We start from the raw sequence: 19856 nt of genomic DNA, 5'->3' as shown, positions 1-19856 counted from the left end.
GAATAATATTTTTAAATACTTGAATCTAAATGAAGGTAAGATATAATTTTTTTCCTTTTAAATGGAAGTAGAACTCCAGAATCTGTTGGATCTAAGTCTTTGATTTATTTTGAGGAAAAAAGTTTTTAAAAGAAGAGGAAAAAATAAAAAATTAAGTCATGAGTATTGACAATAAATATTGTCAATTTATATGTGGCTTCTGTAAGTATTGCATTTAAGTCCACGAAGTTACTAACGAAAAATTACCCAGGACCGGAACTTCGCCACAGAGTTCAGTCATATACAGAAATTACTTCTAAGGAAAGAAAAGTAATTTCAAAAACATAGGTAGTTCTGGGAAAGCCAGTTTACTCTAAGAAGTTGAAACATTCAAGATAATTTAATGTGGAGGAAAGAGAGACAAAAATTACTTTTTAGGAGATGATGAGATGCCTGATATTTTATTTCTTAAGGTAAAGAAGGATATAATTTACTCAAAGGATGTTTGCTCATAATCCAAGGAAATAGTATTTGATAGATGTGGTTTTATCCTCTGAGACCTCACTGCAGCAATGTTCTGTGAAACCATATTAGAATTAAGAATTTTTATTCTTTTAGTAACTGGGTAAATCTCCCAATGTAGAGTTCAAAGAGGATATTTTTACATGAATATATTATCTTTATAGCAAAATCTTTTAAAAGAATTAATTATATGTGTGTATGTACACACACATGCACACACAGAGGCATGAGTGGAAGTAACTGACATCCACAGTTATTCTATAAACTGAAATTTCAAGATAACTTAAATTTCTTGATGAAGGGCCACCAACATCTTTTTTAAGGAAATATATTAACTACTTACATATTACCTACTTTTTAAAAAATGGAAATTAAAAAAGTATTACATACTTTCCAATATACTTAAAACAACTAAAAACATAAAATACATACTTTTATTGAAAATTAAGGTATAATTATTATTGGCATAGATTATTATACTATCTTACAATGTTCAAAGGGACAACAGGAATGCTAAACTCCTTTTTTAAAAATTCTACACTACCCCCTTTAAAAAAAAAATTCTCCTAATTTTTACAGTTTCCCTGCTTCCTCCTTGACTTCAGGCCACAGCTGCTGTTTTCACTACTGCAGTGTTCCTGCCCTGTAAATTTGGGAGCCAATATCTAACATAATAGTGCATAGGACCTTCATGGCAACCTCAGATCCTCTCCGGTGAATTAGGTGAATGTTGGCCACAGAAAGTGCAAGGACTTTTACAGACATCACTTTTCTCCTTTTCCATTTGTGGCTTTTGGGTGGAATTTCCCATCGGTGAGGTTTCCCTATAAGTGAACTACAAGGAAGTGACAGCCATATGTTCATTGACTTTTATTAATGATGCATATAATGTCAGACCTACTTCCATCTGAACATCAACCTTTTAACTTATTCAGGAAATTGGTTCTATTTAGTTCCCAGATGCAAGTGGGTAGGGTTGGGTGGGAGGTGAGGGAACAAGGAGCTACTATCGACTGAGAAGGGATCATGCGAGATAAAGCTCAGTCACCCTGTGATATCAAATATAATTCTTACAGCCGGTCTATGACGCACCTATTGACAACTCCATTTTACTATTAAGGAAAAAAAAAAGACTTGCAGAAAAAAGGCAAAGGTAAAGTGACTTGCCAAAAGTCACATTGCTAGAAAATAGCAGAGCTGGGATTAAAACCCTGGTGTGTTTCAGCGCCTCCTTTTTTTCCCTTCCACTACACCAAAGCTTTGGAAAATCTCAGGGATTAACTGGAAAGGATGAATGCTGGAGAATGTTCTATGGTGAAAACATAGCTCCAACGTGCTGAGCAATATTGTTGTGGCTCTAAAACTGCACAGAGATGAAAAAGATGGCATCAAAATCTAAAATCCTCTAAAGAAAAAGTGAACAATACTTTTTAATTTTTTAAGCATAAATTTCCTTTATTAAAATATAGTAGACATTCAGAAAAATGCAAAAATCATAAGTTTAAATCTCAGTTAGTTTTTATAAAGCGAACAACTCATGTTACTACCTCCCAGATCAAAGAATAGAACGTATGGCACCCTAGAAGGCCCCAGGCTCTCTCTCATACACAAAGAAACTACTACTCTGACCTCTATCATCATAAATTATTTCTGTCTGCTTTGGAACATGCTATGAATGACATCATGAAACATGAATTCTTTTGTGTCTGCTTATTTCACTCTACATTTGTGAAATGTAATTATGTTGTTGCCTGTTGAAGTAATTTATTCATTTTCATTATTGTGTAGTATTCCTCTGTGATTATACCACCACATATTCATCCACTTTACTGTTGATGAGAACCTGGGTAGTTATGATACTACTTTTCAAATTCTGGTACATGTCTTTTGGCAAACATATGTATGCATCTCTGCAAGGTTTGTGCCTAGGACCAGACTTTAAGAGATACTAGGCGACAATTTTCCAAAGTGCTCATGTCAATTTACATTCCCTCAGAGTAGAAAAGTTCCAGTTGCTCCAAATCCTTGTCCTTGCAGACACTTAAAATTGTCTGTCTTTTTCATTTTATTTTAGTTATTTGGATGGGTATGTAGTGGAGTCACATTTTTTCCCAGTTTTATTGAGATATGATTGAAAATAGCATTGCGTATTTAAGGTATACAAAGTGACAATTTGATATATATATATATTGTGAAGTGATTACCACAATATGGTTAGTTTACACATCCATCAGTTCATATGTTACCATTCTTTTGTGTGTGTGGTGAGAACATTTAAGATCTACTCTCTTAGCAAACTTCAAGTATACAATATTTTAACTACAGTCATCATGCAATACATTAGATCCCCAGAACTTATTCACCTTATAACTGATATTTTGACTGATATCTCTCCATTTTCCCTACCTCCCCCACCTCTGGTAATCACTATTCTACCCTCTGCTACGAATTCAACTTCTTTAGATTCCACATACAAGTGAAATCTAAAAGTGTCTTTCTGTGTCTGGCTTATTTCACTTAGCATAATGCCTTCCAGGTTCATACACATTATTGCAAATGGCAAAATTTCCTTCTTTCTTAGGGCTGAATAATACTCCATTGTGTATGTGTACCACAGTTTCTTTATGCATTCATCCATCAATGGACATTTAAGTTGTTCCCATGTCTTGGCTATTGTGAATAATGCTGCAGTGAATATAGGGTGCATGTATCTCTTTGAGATAGTGATTTAATTTCCTTTGGATATATACCCAGAAGTGGGATTGCTGGATCATATAATTGTTCCATTTTTAATTTTTTGAGGAAGCTCCAGATTGTTTTCTATAATGGCTGTATTGATTTACAGTCCCACCAACAGTGGGGCATAATTGTTCCCTTTTCTTCATACTTTCACCAACAACTATCTTTTGTCTTTTTGATAATAGCAATTCTCATAGGTGTGAGGTGGTATCTCATTAAGGTTTTGATTTGCATTTCCCTAATGATTAGTGATGTTGAACACCTTTTCGTGTACCTGTTGGTCATTTGTATGTCTTCTTCAGAAAAATGTCTATTCAGGTCCTTTGCCCATTTTTTAATTGGATTATTTAATTTTTTGCCATTGAGTTGTATGAGTTCTTTATATATTTTGGATATTAACCCTTTATCAGATATATGGTTTAAAAATATTTTCTCCCATTCCACAGTTCACCTTTCATTTTGTTGATTGTTTTTTGCTTGTTGTTGCTATACAGAAGCATTTTAACTTGATGTGATCCACTCATTTATTTTTGCTTCTGCTGCCAAGACCAATGTCAAGGAGCTTTTCCTCTATGTTTTCTTTGAGTCTTCTTTCCTTTTTTCTTAGCCCAACTCCAGTTTTATCAGTTATGTTTATCTTTTCAAAAAAACAACTCAGTTTTGTTTATCTTTTCTATTGTTTTCCTATTCTCTGTTTCATTTACTTCTATGCTACTCTTTATCATTTCCTTCTGTAGGTGTCCTCTTCATAGTGTTTAACAGGCCACAAACATGAACAGGGGTGATATCTAAGATTTCATAACCTGAGGATCGATGTATTCCTAGAAAATCCGAGTTAATATGTTAAGAGCATGGTTCCAGAGAATACAAAATACAATGGTATTTGAGTTGTTTTTATTCTGCACTAAGCATAAATAGTATTCTGTGTGCTGAGCTGAAACAATACCACCTGATCTAACATTGTTTCTTGAGAAAATATGGTTCAAATACTAAATACTATCCATATATTTCTTATGAAGAAATATAGTTCTTTCTTGCAACAACAGATCTCAGCTGACTCCCCAGTGTCTGACGTAAGTCAGAAAAGGCATATCCTTTCTCAATTTTATACAGTAGTGAAGAAGACTACATTTTTTCTCTGTAGGAGCTGGTTAAATCTGGCTCCTTGACTGCTTCCTGCCATGCGGGTCATAAGTGTGGGTAAGAAGTGATGTCACTAATGACAGTCTTAAGTGGACATTGGGTACCAGATTTGGGATGTGTGGTTCCATAAAAGAAATTAAGGTTACATTTAACTGTACAGCTGAATGTGAGTAGGGATGGGAGGAGTGGGGAGAACAGTCCTGAACTTCAGAAACAAAGGGACATGCCTCAGCAAGCAAGCAAGAAATGGCTTCTTGCATCTCAGAGGCTGCTTCTGCCCCAGAAAAATAGACCTATTTTATTTGTTAAACAAATGTCCAAAATGTGCAGTATGCTTTAGAACCACAAGTAAATATCTTTGATAGCATATTCTTAACAAGACCCACTGCAGCTCTTTTCAAAGCATGGCCTTCTATATACCCATACATTTCCTTAGTCCAAGGCAAAACGGCCCAGGACAACCCTATCTTTAGAGAACATACTTCATGAGGAATGGATACTCCATATTTAAAATATTCTTATCCAACTTCCCTTCCACTGCAACTGTGTGTGTTGCCTTTGTTTCACCCTTGTACTCACCTAGGCATTAAACCCCTCGCCTTCACCAATTTCTGCAAAAAAAAAAAAAAAAAAAAAATCAAAAAATCAAAAATCCAATCACAGCAAGTTTTTTGTGAGAGTGGAAGTTTATTGAAGATTTGGGACATTTTGGGGAAGTACTATACAACATTCCACCATCTCTCTACATTCTTCCTTCCCCTTTTTCCATGTCTTCTATCTCTTCCCCTTCCCAGTTCAAAGTAATTCAGTATGGCCCTCTATCAGTCAGGACAGGCTGGGATGTGCTGTGGTACAAAACAACCCCCAAACCAGTCACTTAATACAAACATTTATATGGGAATGAGACCTTCATTGATGTGCTTTGAAAGTACCCACAGAGATAATCTGAGTCTAAGCTCTACGTTTATATCTTTTGCACCATGGATAGTTACTCGGATATTGAAAATATTACAATATGCTGAGGAGGACCTTATAGTTCCCTAAAAGGGGAACTTTATTTTGGCCTAATGATTGCTAAATAAGAATTTACTTCAGAATCATGTGGGGATTTTAAAAAATTCAGATGCCTGGGCCCCATCCACAGATATTTTGATTCAGTAGATTTGATGTGTGGTCCAGGACTCAATTTTTAACAAGCTCCCCAAGTACTTCTGAAAATTATCCAGGTTTGAAAACTACCCCTCTAGTACAGGGGTCAGCAAACTACAGCCCTCAAGCTAAAGCAAACCCTGCCATCTGTTTTTGTAAATAAAGTTTAATAGGAATGCAGACATGCCCATTCATTTATGTATTGTGTATGGCTGTTTTGTGCTATAATGGCAGAGTTGAGTAACTGAGACAGAGACCATATGGCCCACAAAATGTAAAATATTTACTATCTGGTCCTTTATAGAAAAAGTTTGCAAACCCTTACTCTTGTCTATTTCATGACTAATTTCCAGAGTCATGTGATTACTTGTGATGGGAACTAAGTAAGGCAATGCAGATGATCACTACTGAAAACAATAATACCTGGACTGAATTCTTTACAATCTTTATCTTCATATGAGAAAAATGATTGTTTTTTATATACAAATTACCAGCCAAATTTTTTCCTGAGTTATACTGTCCCCTAATGGTAGAAATGTTAAATCACAGATGTTTAATCAGATTAGATGTTCCCCATTGTTAATCAATTCCTGAAATCAGTCACTATAGACTTTGTAGCAAGGGACTTTAGGAATCAGTTCAGGTGGTAGAACTGAGTAGGACTAAATGGGCTCAGAGAAGGTTGGCAATTTTAATGAGAATTAGAATCCCTTCCCTCTGTAAAATTCCTTTCTCTTCAAAGTCTATTACTCTTTGCATATCCAATTAGATAGTCATTTATCCCAAGGTGATACATTTCTTGGGGACATTTCGGCCATTTGTGATGCCATGCACATCTCCAAAATTGAAGCACAATACTATCAATATGGTCAAAATCACATGTGCACTCACTATGATGAACTATGATGAAAGGAAAGAAAGCTTAAACAGGAATCTGGACGCATATACATATATGCCAAGATGGTTACCAAGAGGGATTGCACACATGTTGGCAATAATGAGTCAGCAGAGGATGAAACCATTGGTTTTCCCCTTGACTAATGATTAAAATCCTCTGAGTCGCTTTTAAAACATGATGATGGCCAAATCCTGCCCCCCGTCAGAATCACTTGGGACATCTGTTAAGGTGATGCTGGACATTTGTAAGGTGGACCACACTTTGCGTAGGAATGAATTAGATCATCCCTAGCCACTAGCCACAATTTTCATGCAAACTCAGTGGTTCTGAGATCTTAAAGTATGTAAGTATCACTTGGAAGCTAACTAAACATGCAAATTTGCAAGCTCCAGTCTCACAAATTAAAACTCAGTGGATCTCAATTTCTAACAAATGTTCCAAGAGATTTGAGAGTCACAGTCTGAGACCAAACATACACTAACCTACACAAATGATATTTATTCTACAAATTACATTTTTTTTAAAGGCAGCAGCATTGTTTATTAATTTTACAAGCTACCTGACCAAATGTGGGGAAATTTTTCTCATGTTCCAGGTGTGAGAAGAAATTACCATCAAATTCATTGGCTTAAACTAACAATTTTATTACATTTCATGATTTTGTGGGTCAAGATTTGGGCAGAGGTCAGCTGGATGATTCTTCTGTTCTCCTTGTGGTACTGATTCAAGTCACTTAGTGGTACCCAAGGAGCAAATAGTTTGGCCTGAAGAGTCCAAGATGGCTTCACTTCACATGCCTTGGCTGGAAGGCTGGGCCAACTGGGACTGTTGCCTGGAATGCCTACACACACAACCTCTCCAGTCTGGCAGCCTTGGCTGGAGTAGTAGGTCTCCTTACATGGCAGCTCAAGGCTCCCAGAGAGAGTGTACCAAGACACAGAAAGTGGAACAGAGTCATTTCTGCCATAGTCTACTGGTCAAAGCAGTTCCAGGGCTCAACCAGATTCAAGAGGAGGAGTCATAAACAGACTGGAGTCATGGGTGTGTGACCCTTTGAAAAACCTCAAGTGCAGCTGCATAGGAACCTGAACTCAAAAGGACTCCACGCTTGGTTTATTGCTGTCTTGAAATTCTTTATAATTTTTGAACAAAGGGCACTACATTTTCATTTTGCACTGGGTTCCACAAATTATGTAGCCTGTCCTCATCATAAACCTCACCTTTCAATGGATAGAGTATTACAAAATTTGTAGCCATCTTTAACGGGTCATAAGCTGCCTGCCAGAGACTTCATGCCTCACCATAGTTCTGTATTCAAAATTATCCTTTCAAAATGAAGACTGATGTTTGTGGGTTAAATTCAGCACAAAGAAGGGAAACAAATTATGAGGTTGGAAACGAACAAATTCTGTGATAAGTTTAGGATTAAGAAATATGTTGGAAACCAACAACACTGAGTATCTGCTAGCACCCTGTAACTGGTCACCTCTGGGTTCACTCACTCAGTTATGTCACTTAGGCATTAACCAACAGTTATCCAAGGTCAGTATGTGTGCTGAATTTATACATATTGTCCTTGATGAGAAAGACAGCCAGTAATCACTATATAGAAAGGAGTCTCCATGGTCTCAGCAAACCTGGATTTGTTTTGGGGGGCATCTGCAAAACTATGTGAAGGTTATTAGGGAAGGCAGTGACAACTCCTATGCTTTTTGAGAACCCCAGCCACATCTGACATCTTTTTGGGTCATCAGTCATTTGCACTACATTATGTTCTCAGCAGGAGTTCAATACGATTGCTGGTGATGAATCTAAGCAACAAATGGCATCATAACAATAACAACTACCAAAAACCAAGATGAATAGAATGGGGACACAATTAATGGAGAACAAGGTCAGGAAAAGTTAAGTACAGTATTTTGCACAAAGGCAAAGATTATTGAATTGAAAATATTGATATGATAAACCCTTGAAAGGTATGATTATTCAGGGAAAGTTTCTTAGAGAAAGAAGCTAGACTTTGAAAGAAATGAGGGTTGGCAGAGTACTGAAAGGAAACAGAAACTACGTTGGTATAAGGACAAGAAGAAAATCAGCCCGACTAGGGTGGAAGAACGCGGGTAGAGGGATGTTACTGGATAAATCAGAGGTGAGGAAAGGAGAGTCATTGCTCCAGGGCACTGGTCCTAGGCTGCAGAATCTGAATTTACTCCATAAACTATGGGAAGTTATTGTTTGCTATTGGTTTGGAGGGAATGAGTGATGGCTTTTTATTTTAGTGTGCAAGCATAATAGTGGAAGTCTCCAGCTGATGCACATTCCAAAGGAGGTACAAGACTAAGATGCAGAATTTTTCAAAGGAGGTGGTCAGAAACCTAGTGAATGATTTCCTGAACCACTGATCCATATTGAGGGTACAAGTATTAGAAGCTGGAGATCAGAAAGGACTTTAAAAGGGAGGAGTTCTTGAGATACTTGATGGTGGGAATGTTTCCCCTTATCTCAGGAGACTATTTGAAGAAGTTAATATGTATCTCTTGGAGTTTGAAGAACACAGTGGCCTGGTATCTAATTCCCTCCTGAAGAAAATTTAAAGGGGAAAAGAAAGGATGACTAGCTACTTTGATGGAGGGAGTGAGAATTGGCCTGCATTCCCAGAGTTCTTTGAGGTGAAAATGTGTTTCCTGTTGTGGTAGATGTTGTGATGCCTAAAAGACTTGTTCCTCCAGCCACTGGAAGTGATGCCAGCAGACAGTCCTCAACTGTCAGTCTCCCAGGGGATTGCTTTGGCTGAAGAAAGCTGATGACTGGCTGGTATGGGGGTACAAAGTCCCAGCCCCCCACCGCAATTTAGAACAACTCTGCAGAGCTATCCCAGGATCAGAACTCCCTGTAGATTGGCTAAGGCCTCTGTTGAGGCGCAGCAAAGCTCAGCTTCTCCCACTGACCAGTTTTGCTTCTTTCCCTTCCTTTCTACAGGTGTTGATCCCAAGGACACTCCCAAACAAACATCTTGCATGGCTATCTCCATTTCAGAATCTGTTTCCCAGGAAACCTGACCTGTAACACCTGTAGATCAGATGTGGACCCCACCAGCAAGTGAACTAGCATGGATTATCTTGGGTCTGTCCAAGTGGGACCCTGTAGGGAGGAATAAACATCAGCAGACAGGATCCTTAAAGTATCACTGAATTCCTTACAGCTGGGGAAGCAGTGAGCACCAGCTGGAATATAGCTGCACCAGCCCAGGTCAAGAAAACCGAAGATTAAAGATTTCCAGTTATGAGGGGGAGGGAGTCTTTGAAGAACTTACAAAACTATCTCTGAGAAGGGCCAGTTTTAACCTTTTGCCAAGTCCAAAGAGCACAAACATCCAGTTCACAGCAGTGTCAATTAAATAAAGCCTTTCCCTCCCCTCTCCTGTCCTCCTTCCCAGGGCTCCAAACCTGGAGAGGTTAGAAACGCGGCGGAGGGGCAAGAACACAAGATAGCGTAAGAGCGAAGATGCCAACCCCACGCTTTTCTTGACTTAAAAGTTTAAAACTGTTTTCCCATCTCTCTCCATTTTTCATGATATCCCTCAAATTCTGTCATGGTCTATCCTTTCCTTTACTTGGTGAGATGCCCCATATTCCTCTAAAGTGCTGTCTGCAGTGTCCCTTGTTGCAAAAAGTCGAAACCTCACCTTGTCCGTAGGCCCTGACGTAGCGCAGTGGTGGACCTGCGCGACCGCCACGCTACTCGCTCCGCCCCGCGCGCTCCGCTGTCATTCCCAGCCCAGCCCTGCTGCCCCGCCCCATCCGTTCCGCTCCTCTGGCCCCGCCTAGCCACCCTGCCCCGCCCCGTAGTACCCGGCTGCCCCGCCCCGTCCTTCTCGTCCGCCCACTGGCCCTCCTCTTCTCGATGCTCTCGCCCCGCCCCTTCCTGCTGCCCCGCCCCAAATCACTCGTTTGGTCCCGCCCCCTCCTGGTAGCCTGGTGGCAAGGAGCGGCGGCCGCCAGCGCCATGGGGACTGCCTCGTCGCTCGTGAGCCCCGCCGGCGGGGAGGTGATCGAGGACACGTACGGGGCGGGCGGCGGCGAGGCCTGCGAGATCCCGGTGGAGGTGAAGCCCAAGGCTCGCCTGCTGCGCAGCTCGTTCCGCCGGGGCGCGGGGGCGGCGGCGGGGGCCGGGCCGGGTTCGCTGCCCCGCGGGGCGGGCGGCGGCGGGCTGCTGGGGGCCAGCTTCAAGTCCACTGGCTCGTCGGTGCCCGAGCTGGAGTACGCGGCGGCCGAGTACGAGCGGCTGAAGAAGGAGTACGAGATCTTCCGGGTCAGCAAGAACCAGGAGTTGTTATCCATGGGCCGCCGCGAGGCCAAGCTGGACACGGAGAACAAGCGGCTGCGGGCAGAGCTGCAGGTAACGCCGGGCCCGGGCGCTCACCGGGGACGGCCGCGACACCCGGGAAACTGAGGCCCGGGGCCGCCTGCCCACCGCCCCGCAGCCTCTTGGCCGCACTGCCAGCTGGACCCTGGACGCCTGACTGCTCTGCATTTTAATTTGAGGGGACATACTGTCTTGGGGTCTAAACTGATTCCTTAACTAACCGCTCCCCCCTTTTCTATTTCTGGTCCATTCATTCAGATGCCTTGAAGCAGTTAGCCTGGAAGTGTCCTGAAGCAGCAAATGCTAATCTCCAGAGAAGTAGGTCCACACGGAGCACACATATACACAAAAGATTTTGGTGACATCTGTTGAGGCAACTCATCAAACCCTTCCTAGGAGTTTTTAACCACGCCTCGCCCTCCCACCCCCCACTCCCCTACCCCCCACCCCCCTACCCCCCCACAAATTTACATAACTCGGAGGTGGGGCTTCTGTCTCGGTTTCTTTTTTTTTTTTAATTTTTTTTAAATTTATTTTTATTCTTTTTTAAAATATATTTTTATATTTATTTATTCTTGGTTTTTTTTGGCTGCGTTGGGCCTTCCTTGCTGCAGGCGGGCTTTCTCTAGTTGAGGCGAGGGTGGGGGCTACTCTTCAAAACCGTGCGCTGGCTTCTCACTGCTGTGGCTTCTTACTGCTGTGGCTGCTCTTGTTGTGAAGCACGGGCTCTAGGCACACGGGCTTCAGTTGTTGTGGTGCACGGGCTTAGTTGTTCCGCAGCAGGTGGGATCTTCCTGGACCAGGGCTTGAACCCATGTCCCCTGCATTGGCAAGTGGATTCTTAACCACTGCGCCACCAGGAAGCCCCTGTTTTCGTTTCTTTGTGAAGTTCCATGGCTGTTGGATTTCAGTGACCTTGAAGTGAATTTTTCTGGCAGCCCCTGATTTTCACCACCTTAACTGCTGTGGTTGAAAACGTTCCCTAGGTATAGTCAAATTTCCTTAATCCATTTGATTAAATTACTCAAAAAACAATTATTACATGCCCTCCCTGTAAAAGATCTATTTTAACTGATTATTAGGAAAGCTATTTTTTTGTGAGCAAAGTCGTGAGACTTTGTGTCATCAGTTTGGGGCCCCTCTGAGGGTTGTAGTTTGTTTACTCTACTTTTCTTTACTATGGAAGAGACTTCTGGACAGCCCAAGTGTTCCTGAGCTCATTACAGTAGGAATAGAATAAATACCTCAGACCTGATTTTTCTAGAAGGAAGAAGCCTTCTTCCTTCTAGACTAGTCCTTCTAGTCAATCCCTCTCCACCCCCACCCCACCCCCATTAGCTGTTGTATAATTAGCACTGTTATCTGGGAAGACATAAGCAGTTTTATCTGTTGTCTTACAGATTTTCTACTGGGCAGTCTTAATGCACTTGCATATATGAAATGGACTTACGCATTTCAGATATCTGATTGCATGCATCCAAGCCATTGTCTTGGATTCACTGCATATTGCAAAAGACTGAGGTGGAGGTAGAAAAGAAAGCCAGACCAACCAAGGTAGAGTGCACTAAGTGTTGACAAATGTCACAGTCCCAGGTTATTCCTGTTACCAATCCTGATTCCTTATGTAACCCTTTTGATTCCTTTCTCACATATCTAGACATTTTTTAGAAACCTTCTGTATTTATTTAATCCATTCAGTCAGACATTTACTGGAAGCCTGCCGTGTATCAGGCACTGCAAGTGCTTGGGGCTAGCAAGAGGAGTAAGACATGGAGCCAAGGAGTGCACAGTCTCACAGAAGTAATTATCCTTCAGGTTAAGCCTTACAAGTTGTACTTTTTGTTCTCTTAAAGATGGGAAAGCTGAGGTGTAGTGAAGATTAAGAACTAGTGCAGTATTTCAAAGAAAAGCATAAATTTCCATTGAAAGCTTAATATCGAATATCTTCATTTATAATTCAAGCATATTTGCGTGTTTTTTTTCCATTATGTGTCTGAATAGAATGGCAATATGCCATTCTTGATAACTGGTGAAAAAGTAAGTAGATTTTTAAAACTCTAAGATATTTAATATGTATATAAGATAATGTAAAATTTGGGAGGCATGCTATTTTTGTTAGAAATAACAAGGTAAATTATTCCAGGCACTTCAGAAAACTTACCAGAAGATACTTCGGGAAAAGGAAAGTGCTTTAGAAGCAAAATATCAAGCAATGGAGAGAGCAGCTACTTTTGAACATGACAGAGATAAAGTTAAGAGGCAATTTAAGGTAAATTTCATACATCTTTATCCCCAAAGTGATATGGAATAAAAGCAGTATATTTTAAAAGTTCATATAATACTGCGATGAATAACCAGAAGTAAATGATGTAGGAACCATGAAAGTTATAAGAACTAAACTAAAGCACTTTTTACATTTTTGAGTTGGACGAGGTAAACTTAAGGTAGTTTCAAAGAAAAGGTATAAAAGTGAACATTTTAATAGGAATTTGGGGGGGGGCGCGGGAAGGAAAGTGTTTCTATTAGGGGAAAGCATTTAGAATGTTTGGGGATGTTTTCTATGGGTGAGCATTACTGGCATTAAATGGGAGGGGGACAAATTTGCTAAACATCAGGTAGCACACGAGGCAGCTCCACACTACAGACACACATCCTGCTGGAATTCCAGTGGGTTCCAGTTACAAAACAGTGATGTAGAGGTACTCAGATTATTCATTCTACAAAAGGGGAGATCAAGGACCAAATGAATATTGATTTTATGAAAGAAAGAATTTTCCCTTAAAAGTTTATGATACAATTTTTGATTATGGAAAAAGGTTTCAAAATTAAAATCCTTCTTTTAAAGATTTTTAGGGAGACCAAGGAAAATGAAATTCAGGATTTATTGAGGGCCAAGCGAGAGTTGGAGAGTAAACTTCAGAGGCTACACGTTCAGGGGATCCATGTATTTGATCCTGGAGAGTCTGATTCAGATGACAACTGTACAGATGTTACTGGTAAATTTATTTCCTATTTATAATATTTTGAGATTTCAATATAGGTATAATGATTATAGAGCCAACTTTGAATCCTTTTACTTATAAGTAATTGCTGTTACAAATAGAGTTGCACTTTCTCTTTCTCAGTTGTTATGACAGCTCTTTTCTATGAAGTCCATGATGTAGAGGCTGAGGTTCCTTCTGTCTCATTTCTCTACCAACCTTAACCCATAGCTTTTCTCTCTCTGGTCTAAGATAGCCCCTCTAAGTCCCAACATCACATCTACAATTTAGCCAGGGGGAGGGAGGGAATACCTTACTTTCCTTGAAAGCACAATCTGAAAGATATACAGATAACTCCTACTCAAATCCCATTGGCCAGAACTCTACCTAGGAGGATGGGAAAGTGTAATCATTAGGGGGAGAGCCATGTGTCCACATAAAGTTTGGGGTTGTGTCACTAAAGGAAGAAGGGGAGAATGGATGTTGGAGGACAGTTAGTAGTCTCTGTCACATTATTTTTCCACATAATTGATATATTCTTTACAGCTATCAGAATATCTGCATAATATTTCATTGAGTGGTTTCCAATGCAGTTTTGTGAAATACTTTTAGAGTTTTTGTTTTACAATTAAACATAGAAAGTGTTTTTTCTAGAAATAAAGAAAAACTGGAATCATAGAATGAAAGGGTCCACTGTGTTCCAAGGAAATAATAATGAAGTGTGATTGATTTTGAGAAATATTCTATTATAAATGCGGTGGAAAAATGCAGTCACTCTCCCATTTATTAAAAAAAAACTATAATTACATTCTTACAAACTGATGTATTTTGGAGTGAAATATGGCAACTGATAATTCCCTCTTAATTTTCATTTTAGTACCATTGGAATTTGACTAGCATCCTGGGACTTTTATTACTAACTTTTGAGAAAAAAAGTGAAGTGATTCTTAATGGCATTAGTCCTAGTGATTATTTCAGTATTGACATATGTTAAAATGTACAGGGTTTCAAAACTATTATATTCTAATTCTCTTAGCAAGTTAATAAAAATGAGTTAATATTTCCTCATGGGTCTTTCTTCCTATTTCGATATAAACATGAAGAAGGAATGCTTGAGGGAATGTCACTCATTATTTGTCACCCACAAATAATAATCTCAGTTTTGCCAGAGATTTAGCCCAAATACCAGTTTACTTATGTTTAGTCAAGGATGCCATGAATTATTATTTATTAAAAAAAATCAACGTGTTCATAAGTACCTATTGATTCAGAAATTAATTTTTTTGCTCTGGGAGGTTAAAGAAGATGTGCTCTTTACATCCTTAGCTTACATACTAATGAATTACCAATATTAATTACTGGTGTGCCAGTAATAGTCTTCCTTTGAAATTCTTTCCTTCACATTTTACACTGATACCTAAATCATAAAGTTAGGAATGTTTTTTAGAATTTTTTTGTTGGGGGGTGTTTTTAACTCCTCTCTGTTATTATAATTCTTTTGGTTATTGTATTCCTAATTTCTTTTCATCTTTCTCTTTTTAATCCCCTTTTTAAGTTTGAGATGATAACCAGAATTATGTTAACCACCACCTTAGAACTTGCCAGAAGTTGGTGGCAAAGTACTTTCAAAATCATTGTTTTGATTTCAAAATCAAAGTTTGAATATCTGTTGTATTTATAATATTGTAGTATTTTTTGCATTAGAAATCCATTGAATATATATGATAAGTTTTTGAAATTTCAGTGTAATTTGGTTTTCATTAGATGAAATCTCTTGCTTTTACAGCTGCTGGACCCCAGTGCGAGTATTGGACTGGTGGAGCCTTGGGAAGTGAGCCCTCCATAGGGAGTATGATTCAGCTTCAGCAGTCTTTCCGGGGCCCTGAGTTTGCCCATAGTTCTATAGATATAGAAGGACCCTTTGCTAACGTCAACAGAGGTAACACACACCATTTGCCAATTACCTTGGTTAATGGTAGTGACAGTTTGTGTACTATAATCTTGTGCTGGGAAAACTGCCATCAGCAGAGCATGAGACTTGTGTTCTGGGTGTCTTCCACTGTCAAACCATCATGTACTGGTGCTTGTCACTGACCAGGAGTGATGAAGTTACATAATTCACATCAGGATCAGATGGTGCCTCCCAGCCAGACTGGCCAATAGGTTCTAATAACTGAATTTCTGGTCTGAGTTCTCGGATATTTTAGTTGAGCGGTGAGAGCCTAATGTAGATTAACTGAAAAACAGTAGTGTTTAGTCTTTCCCTCTGCATCTTTGATGGTGTTGAAGATTAGAGAAGTTGTGGAGTAGAGTACAAAACTTCAGTTATATAATATAGTATTCTTATTCATTATCTTTTATATAATTTGGTATCCAAAACAGCTCTTAAGATCTGTTCAGAATTTCAATACCACCTCAGATCTGAAATGTTATAAGTAGCTCCACTCTTTTCTTAAAACTTTGAAATATAGGGACTTCCCTGGTGGCACAGTGGTTGGGAGTCCACCTGCCAATGCAGGGGACACGGGTTTAAGCCCTGGTCAGGGAGGATCCCACCTGCCGTGGAGCAACTAAAGCCATGGCTGCTGAGCCTGCGCTCTAGAGCCCGCGAGCCACAGCTACTGAGCCCACGTGCTACAACTACTGAGGCCCACGCGCCTGGAGCCCATGCTCCATGACAGAGACAGGCCACTGCAGTGAGAAGCCCGCGCACCACAACAAAGAGTGGCCCCTGCTCGCTGCAACTAGAGAGAGCCTTGCGTAGTGGCGAAGACACAATGCAGCCAAAGATAAATAAATGAATAAATAAATTTTAAAAAAACAAACAGAAAAACCTGAAATTATTTATCTATTAGCAAAATGAAGATTATTTTTTTAATTATGCATTTTGAAGTAGTCAAATATGTCTTAAAATATTCATTCTCACTAACTATCTTTTGGTTATTTTTTGTTTTGTACCATTCTTGAACTTTCATTTTGACTCAGTGTATTTCAAGAATAATAAGTAGATAAAACTATAGGCCAGCCTGGGAATGTAGGCTCTCCTCAAGTAGCAAACTAATTGAACAGCCCATGTTGCCTAGTTCCCTGACATTTGATTGGAGCCACGGGTACCCCAGCAAAGACCACTGGTGGCATTGATTGCTTTAATCCCCAGGATAGAATTTGAGGTTAGAGAACTGATTGCCTTCTAATATCTTATTCTAGAAGCTTTGTCGGTATTACAAGTGAGATCAGATGATGCCTGTTGTTTTCTTTCAGACTTTTGGGGAATCATCTTGTCAAATGTTTTCTAGTAATCTTTTTTCAGTAACTTATGAGAAATTTTATTTTCAGATGACTGGGATATTGCTGTAGCTAGTTTATTACAAGTTACCCCCTTGTTTTCACATTCTCTGTGGAGTAACACTGTCAGATGTTACCTCATTTATACAGATGAAACCCAGCCCGAAATTGATCTTTTCCTTAAGGTGAGGACATTTATAAATTCTGTATTCACTGATTTAAAATAAAGTTAATATTGTGTCCTGGTTATGATACTATTGATTGCCTGAACCAAGTAGTTTACTACCTACTAGATTATGTCTTAAAGAGTTGGAAGCATCTTGGGCTTTTCTTAAGAAAACGTCTTACTCAGTATTATCAGTATATTCAAATTAAGACCTTGGAACTTTATGCTTTTGAATGCTTCATTACACGTTCTCCACAGTGTTTATGGCCCTTACTGATGGTGCCTGCTATAGTTAATACCTGCCAGCTCTATTCTTGAATCTGTTTCAGATTATGGCAAAATTTAATCCTTGTCATGGTTTTAAATTTTTCAAGGCAGCCATTGGGGTTAATCTAAGGCAGGGGTCACCAAACTACAGCCTGTGGGCCAAATCTGGCCTGCAGTCTGTCTGTGTATGACCTAGAGCTAAGATTGGTTTTTACAGTTTTAAACGGTTGAAAAAAATCAAAAGAAGAATAATATTTTGACATGAAAATTATATGAAATTCAAATTTTGGTGTCTATAAATAAAGTTATATTGGAACACAGCCACGTGCAATGTATTGTCTCAGGTTGCTTCTCACTAATGGCAGAATAAATTATGATGGAGACTAAATGGACCACAAAAACCTCTGCCAAAACAGCCAAGTTCTTAAGCTGTTATTAATTTGCCATCTTGCCCTTTACAGAAAAGTTTACCAACTACTGTTCTAACTGAATTTTAAATAAATATGCATATCACATGCTATACCTGCTATATTAACATCATCCAGATTGTTGATTAATAAGTTCATTTAGCTTTCCTTTTTGATAATAATCAATTTTGGTAAAAAGACAAAGTATTTTGAAAACCAAAGCTTCTACTCAGTATAGGCTGTTCCCAAACACATGTTGAGGGAATTACTAATTTATTGCGTAATAATAATCATCATTACTAAGTACCTTAATTTGTTATAGACCAACATATTTTTATATCTGTTTGCTTTAGTGTTCTAATATATCACGGTGGACACTTTTTACTATATAAATCTATGGATTTACATTTTTCACCCTATAACAATAAACAGAAGTCATTTGTAATAATAAAAATAAATAACTACCAAAGCAAAATAGCCTAATACTTTACTCCTGTTGTTTTAAGTTTATTATGAGATAAATCATTTTCTGAGCTAGGAAACAGGAAAGTTGCTAAGCTATTACTATTTTTATTTTATAGAGAAACTTGCCTTTTCTCTTAAAGGTTTTCTTTAAGATGTGATCATATATTTTTTAAAGTTTTAAATCAGAGAATATCCAACATAACCTTTTTGATTTTAAGTAGTATAAAGCTGACTAGATCTTTAGTTAAATAAACTGTGCTTTCTTATGTTTTAACTTGTTTTTAGGACTATTCACCTAAACTTAAAAGAATGTGTGAGACAATGGGATACTTTTTCCATACTGTGTATTTTCCAATTGATATTGAAAATCAGTACCTCACTGTAAGAAAATGGGAAATTGAGAAGAGTTCATTAGTTATCTTATTCATTCATTTAACCTTACCAAGGTAAGATGAAAATTTTATAATTTATTATAGAAGTTAAACTCATAAATAGAATTGAGATTACCAGATGAACTTGAAAGATAAGTTCTAATTGCACTCTTATAATCAAAAACAATCCATGAAATTCAATAAATTCTATGACTTTTAATACGTGAATAAAATAAAAAATTAAAAGTTTCACACTGTTAAGCTTGTTTAATAGGTTATAAGATTAACATCATTCATATAAAGATCATTTTAATCAGGGGTCAGCAACCTATGGCCCTCAAGTCAAATCCTGTCAGCCACCTGTTTTTATAAATAAAGTTTTATTGGAGCACAGGTATGTTCATTCATTTATGTATTGTCTACAGCTGCTTTCACACTACAACAGCAGAGCTGAGTATTTCAGCAGAGACTGTATGGCCCGCAAAGCCCAAAATGTTTACTAGCTGACCCTTTACAGAAGAAGGTGGTCACCCCTGATTTCAATAATCAGCATTAACCTTCTTTATTTTCTTTCTTCAGATACAGATTGAGAGGCACTTGAACACTTGCATAGGTGTTAAATCATATTTTTAATTCTCTGAGGAGCTAACTACTTAAATCCAGTAAAGTGAGCAGTTTTCTTATAATGTGAAATATAATCACACCAATGAATCTAGTCTGCAAATGAAGCTTTTTTTTTTTTTACCAGTTAGATATATAGCTAGAAGACAAAATAAGATAGATAGGAGGTTAAATGAGAAGTTAATTTTTCATTCTATATTTTCTGTCTCATTGGATTTAATCCTTCCAAAGCATTTTTCTCTTTTTATTGAGGACCAACTCTGACTTTAACTGTGTTTGGAAGTGTTTGGAGCCCTAAACTTTATGAGAGTCCCTGCAGTATAACCTATCATTGATCCTTAAGACTCTACCCAGAGGCCAGGTGGCCAGGGAGCTACGTGGTCAAGGAACCTTTTCCCAAAATAAGTTTAAGGATTCCTTCAACTTGATTTCCTTTAGTTGGAGTCCTTTACCTCCCCTTCCCTCTTTTATTTTCCTGTTTTGTTTTTATATTAAGAA

The 19856-nt window shown here is 38.6% G+C and overlaps 1 protein-coding gene across 7 annotated transcripts in view; it reads left to right on the top strand.

Moving 5' to 3' along the window:
• The first annotated feature begins 10409 nt into the window (after positions 1 to 10409).
• NPHP3 (nephrocystin 3) overlaps positions 10410 to 19856 on the top strand; it is a 43835-nt gene continuing 34388 nt past the window's right edge. For 5 of the 7 annotated variants that reach the window (XM_057545888.1, XM_057545887.1, XM_057545889.1 and 2 more), the window contains exons 1-6: positions 10410 to 10828; positions 12939 to 13064; positions 13641 to 13791; positions 15563 to 15715; positions 17113 to 17246; positions 18652 to 18812. In XM_057545888.1, the coding sequence (XP_057401871.1) occupies positions 10436 to 10828; positions 12939 to 13064; positions 13641 to 13791; positions 15563 to 15715; positions 17113 to 17246; positions 18652 to 18812 (1118 nt within the window). In that variant the 5' untranslated portion in view covers positions 10410 to 10435. Of the gene's footprint in view, positions 10829 to 11053; positions 11114 to 11444; positions 12596 to 12938; positions 13065 to 13640; positions 13792 to 15562; positions 15716 to 17112; positions 17247 to 18651; positions 18813 to 19856 lie in introns of those variants that run through there. The other 2 variants (XM_057545892.1, XM_007180926.2) reach the window with 2 other exon arrangements.

This window comes from Balaenoptera acutorostrata, chromosome 4, assembly GCF_949987535.1.
Source record: "Balaenoptera acutorostrata chromosome 4, mBalAcu1.1, whole genome shotgun sequence".
In the NCBI taxonomy this organism is placed as follows: Eukaryota; Metazoa; Chordata; class Mammalia; order Artiodactyla; family Balaenopteridae; genus Balaenoptera; species Balaenoptera acutorostrata.
Note: the sequence above shows the minus strand (reverse complement) of the source record. Positions and strands in the feature narration are given on the sequence as shown.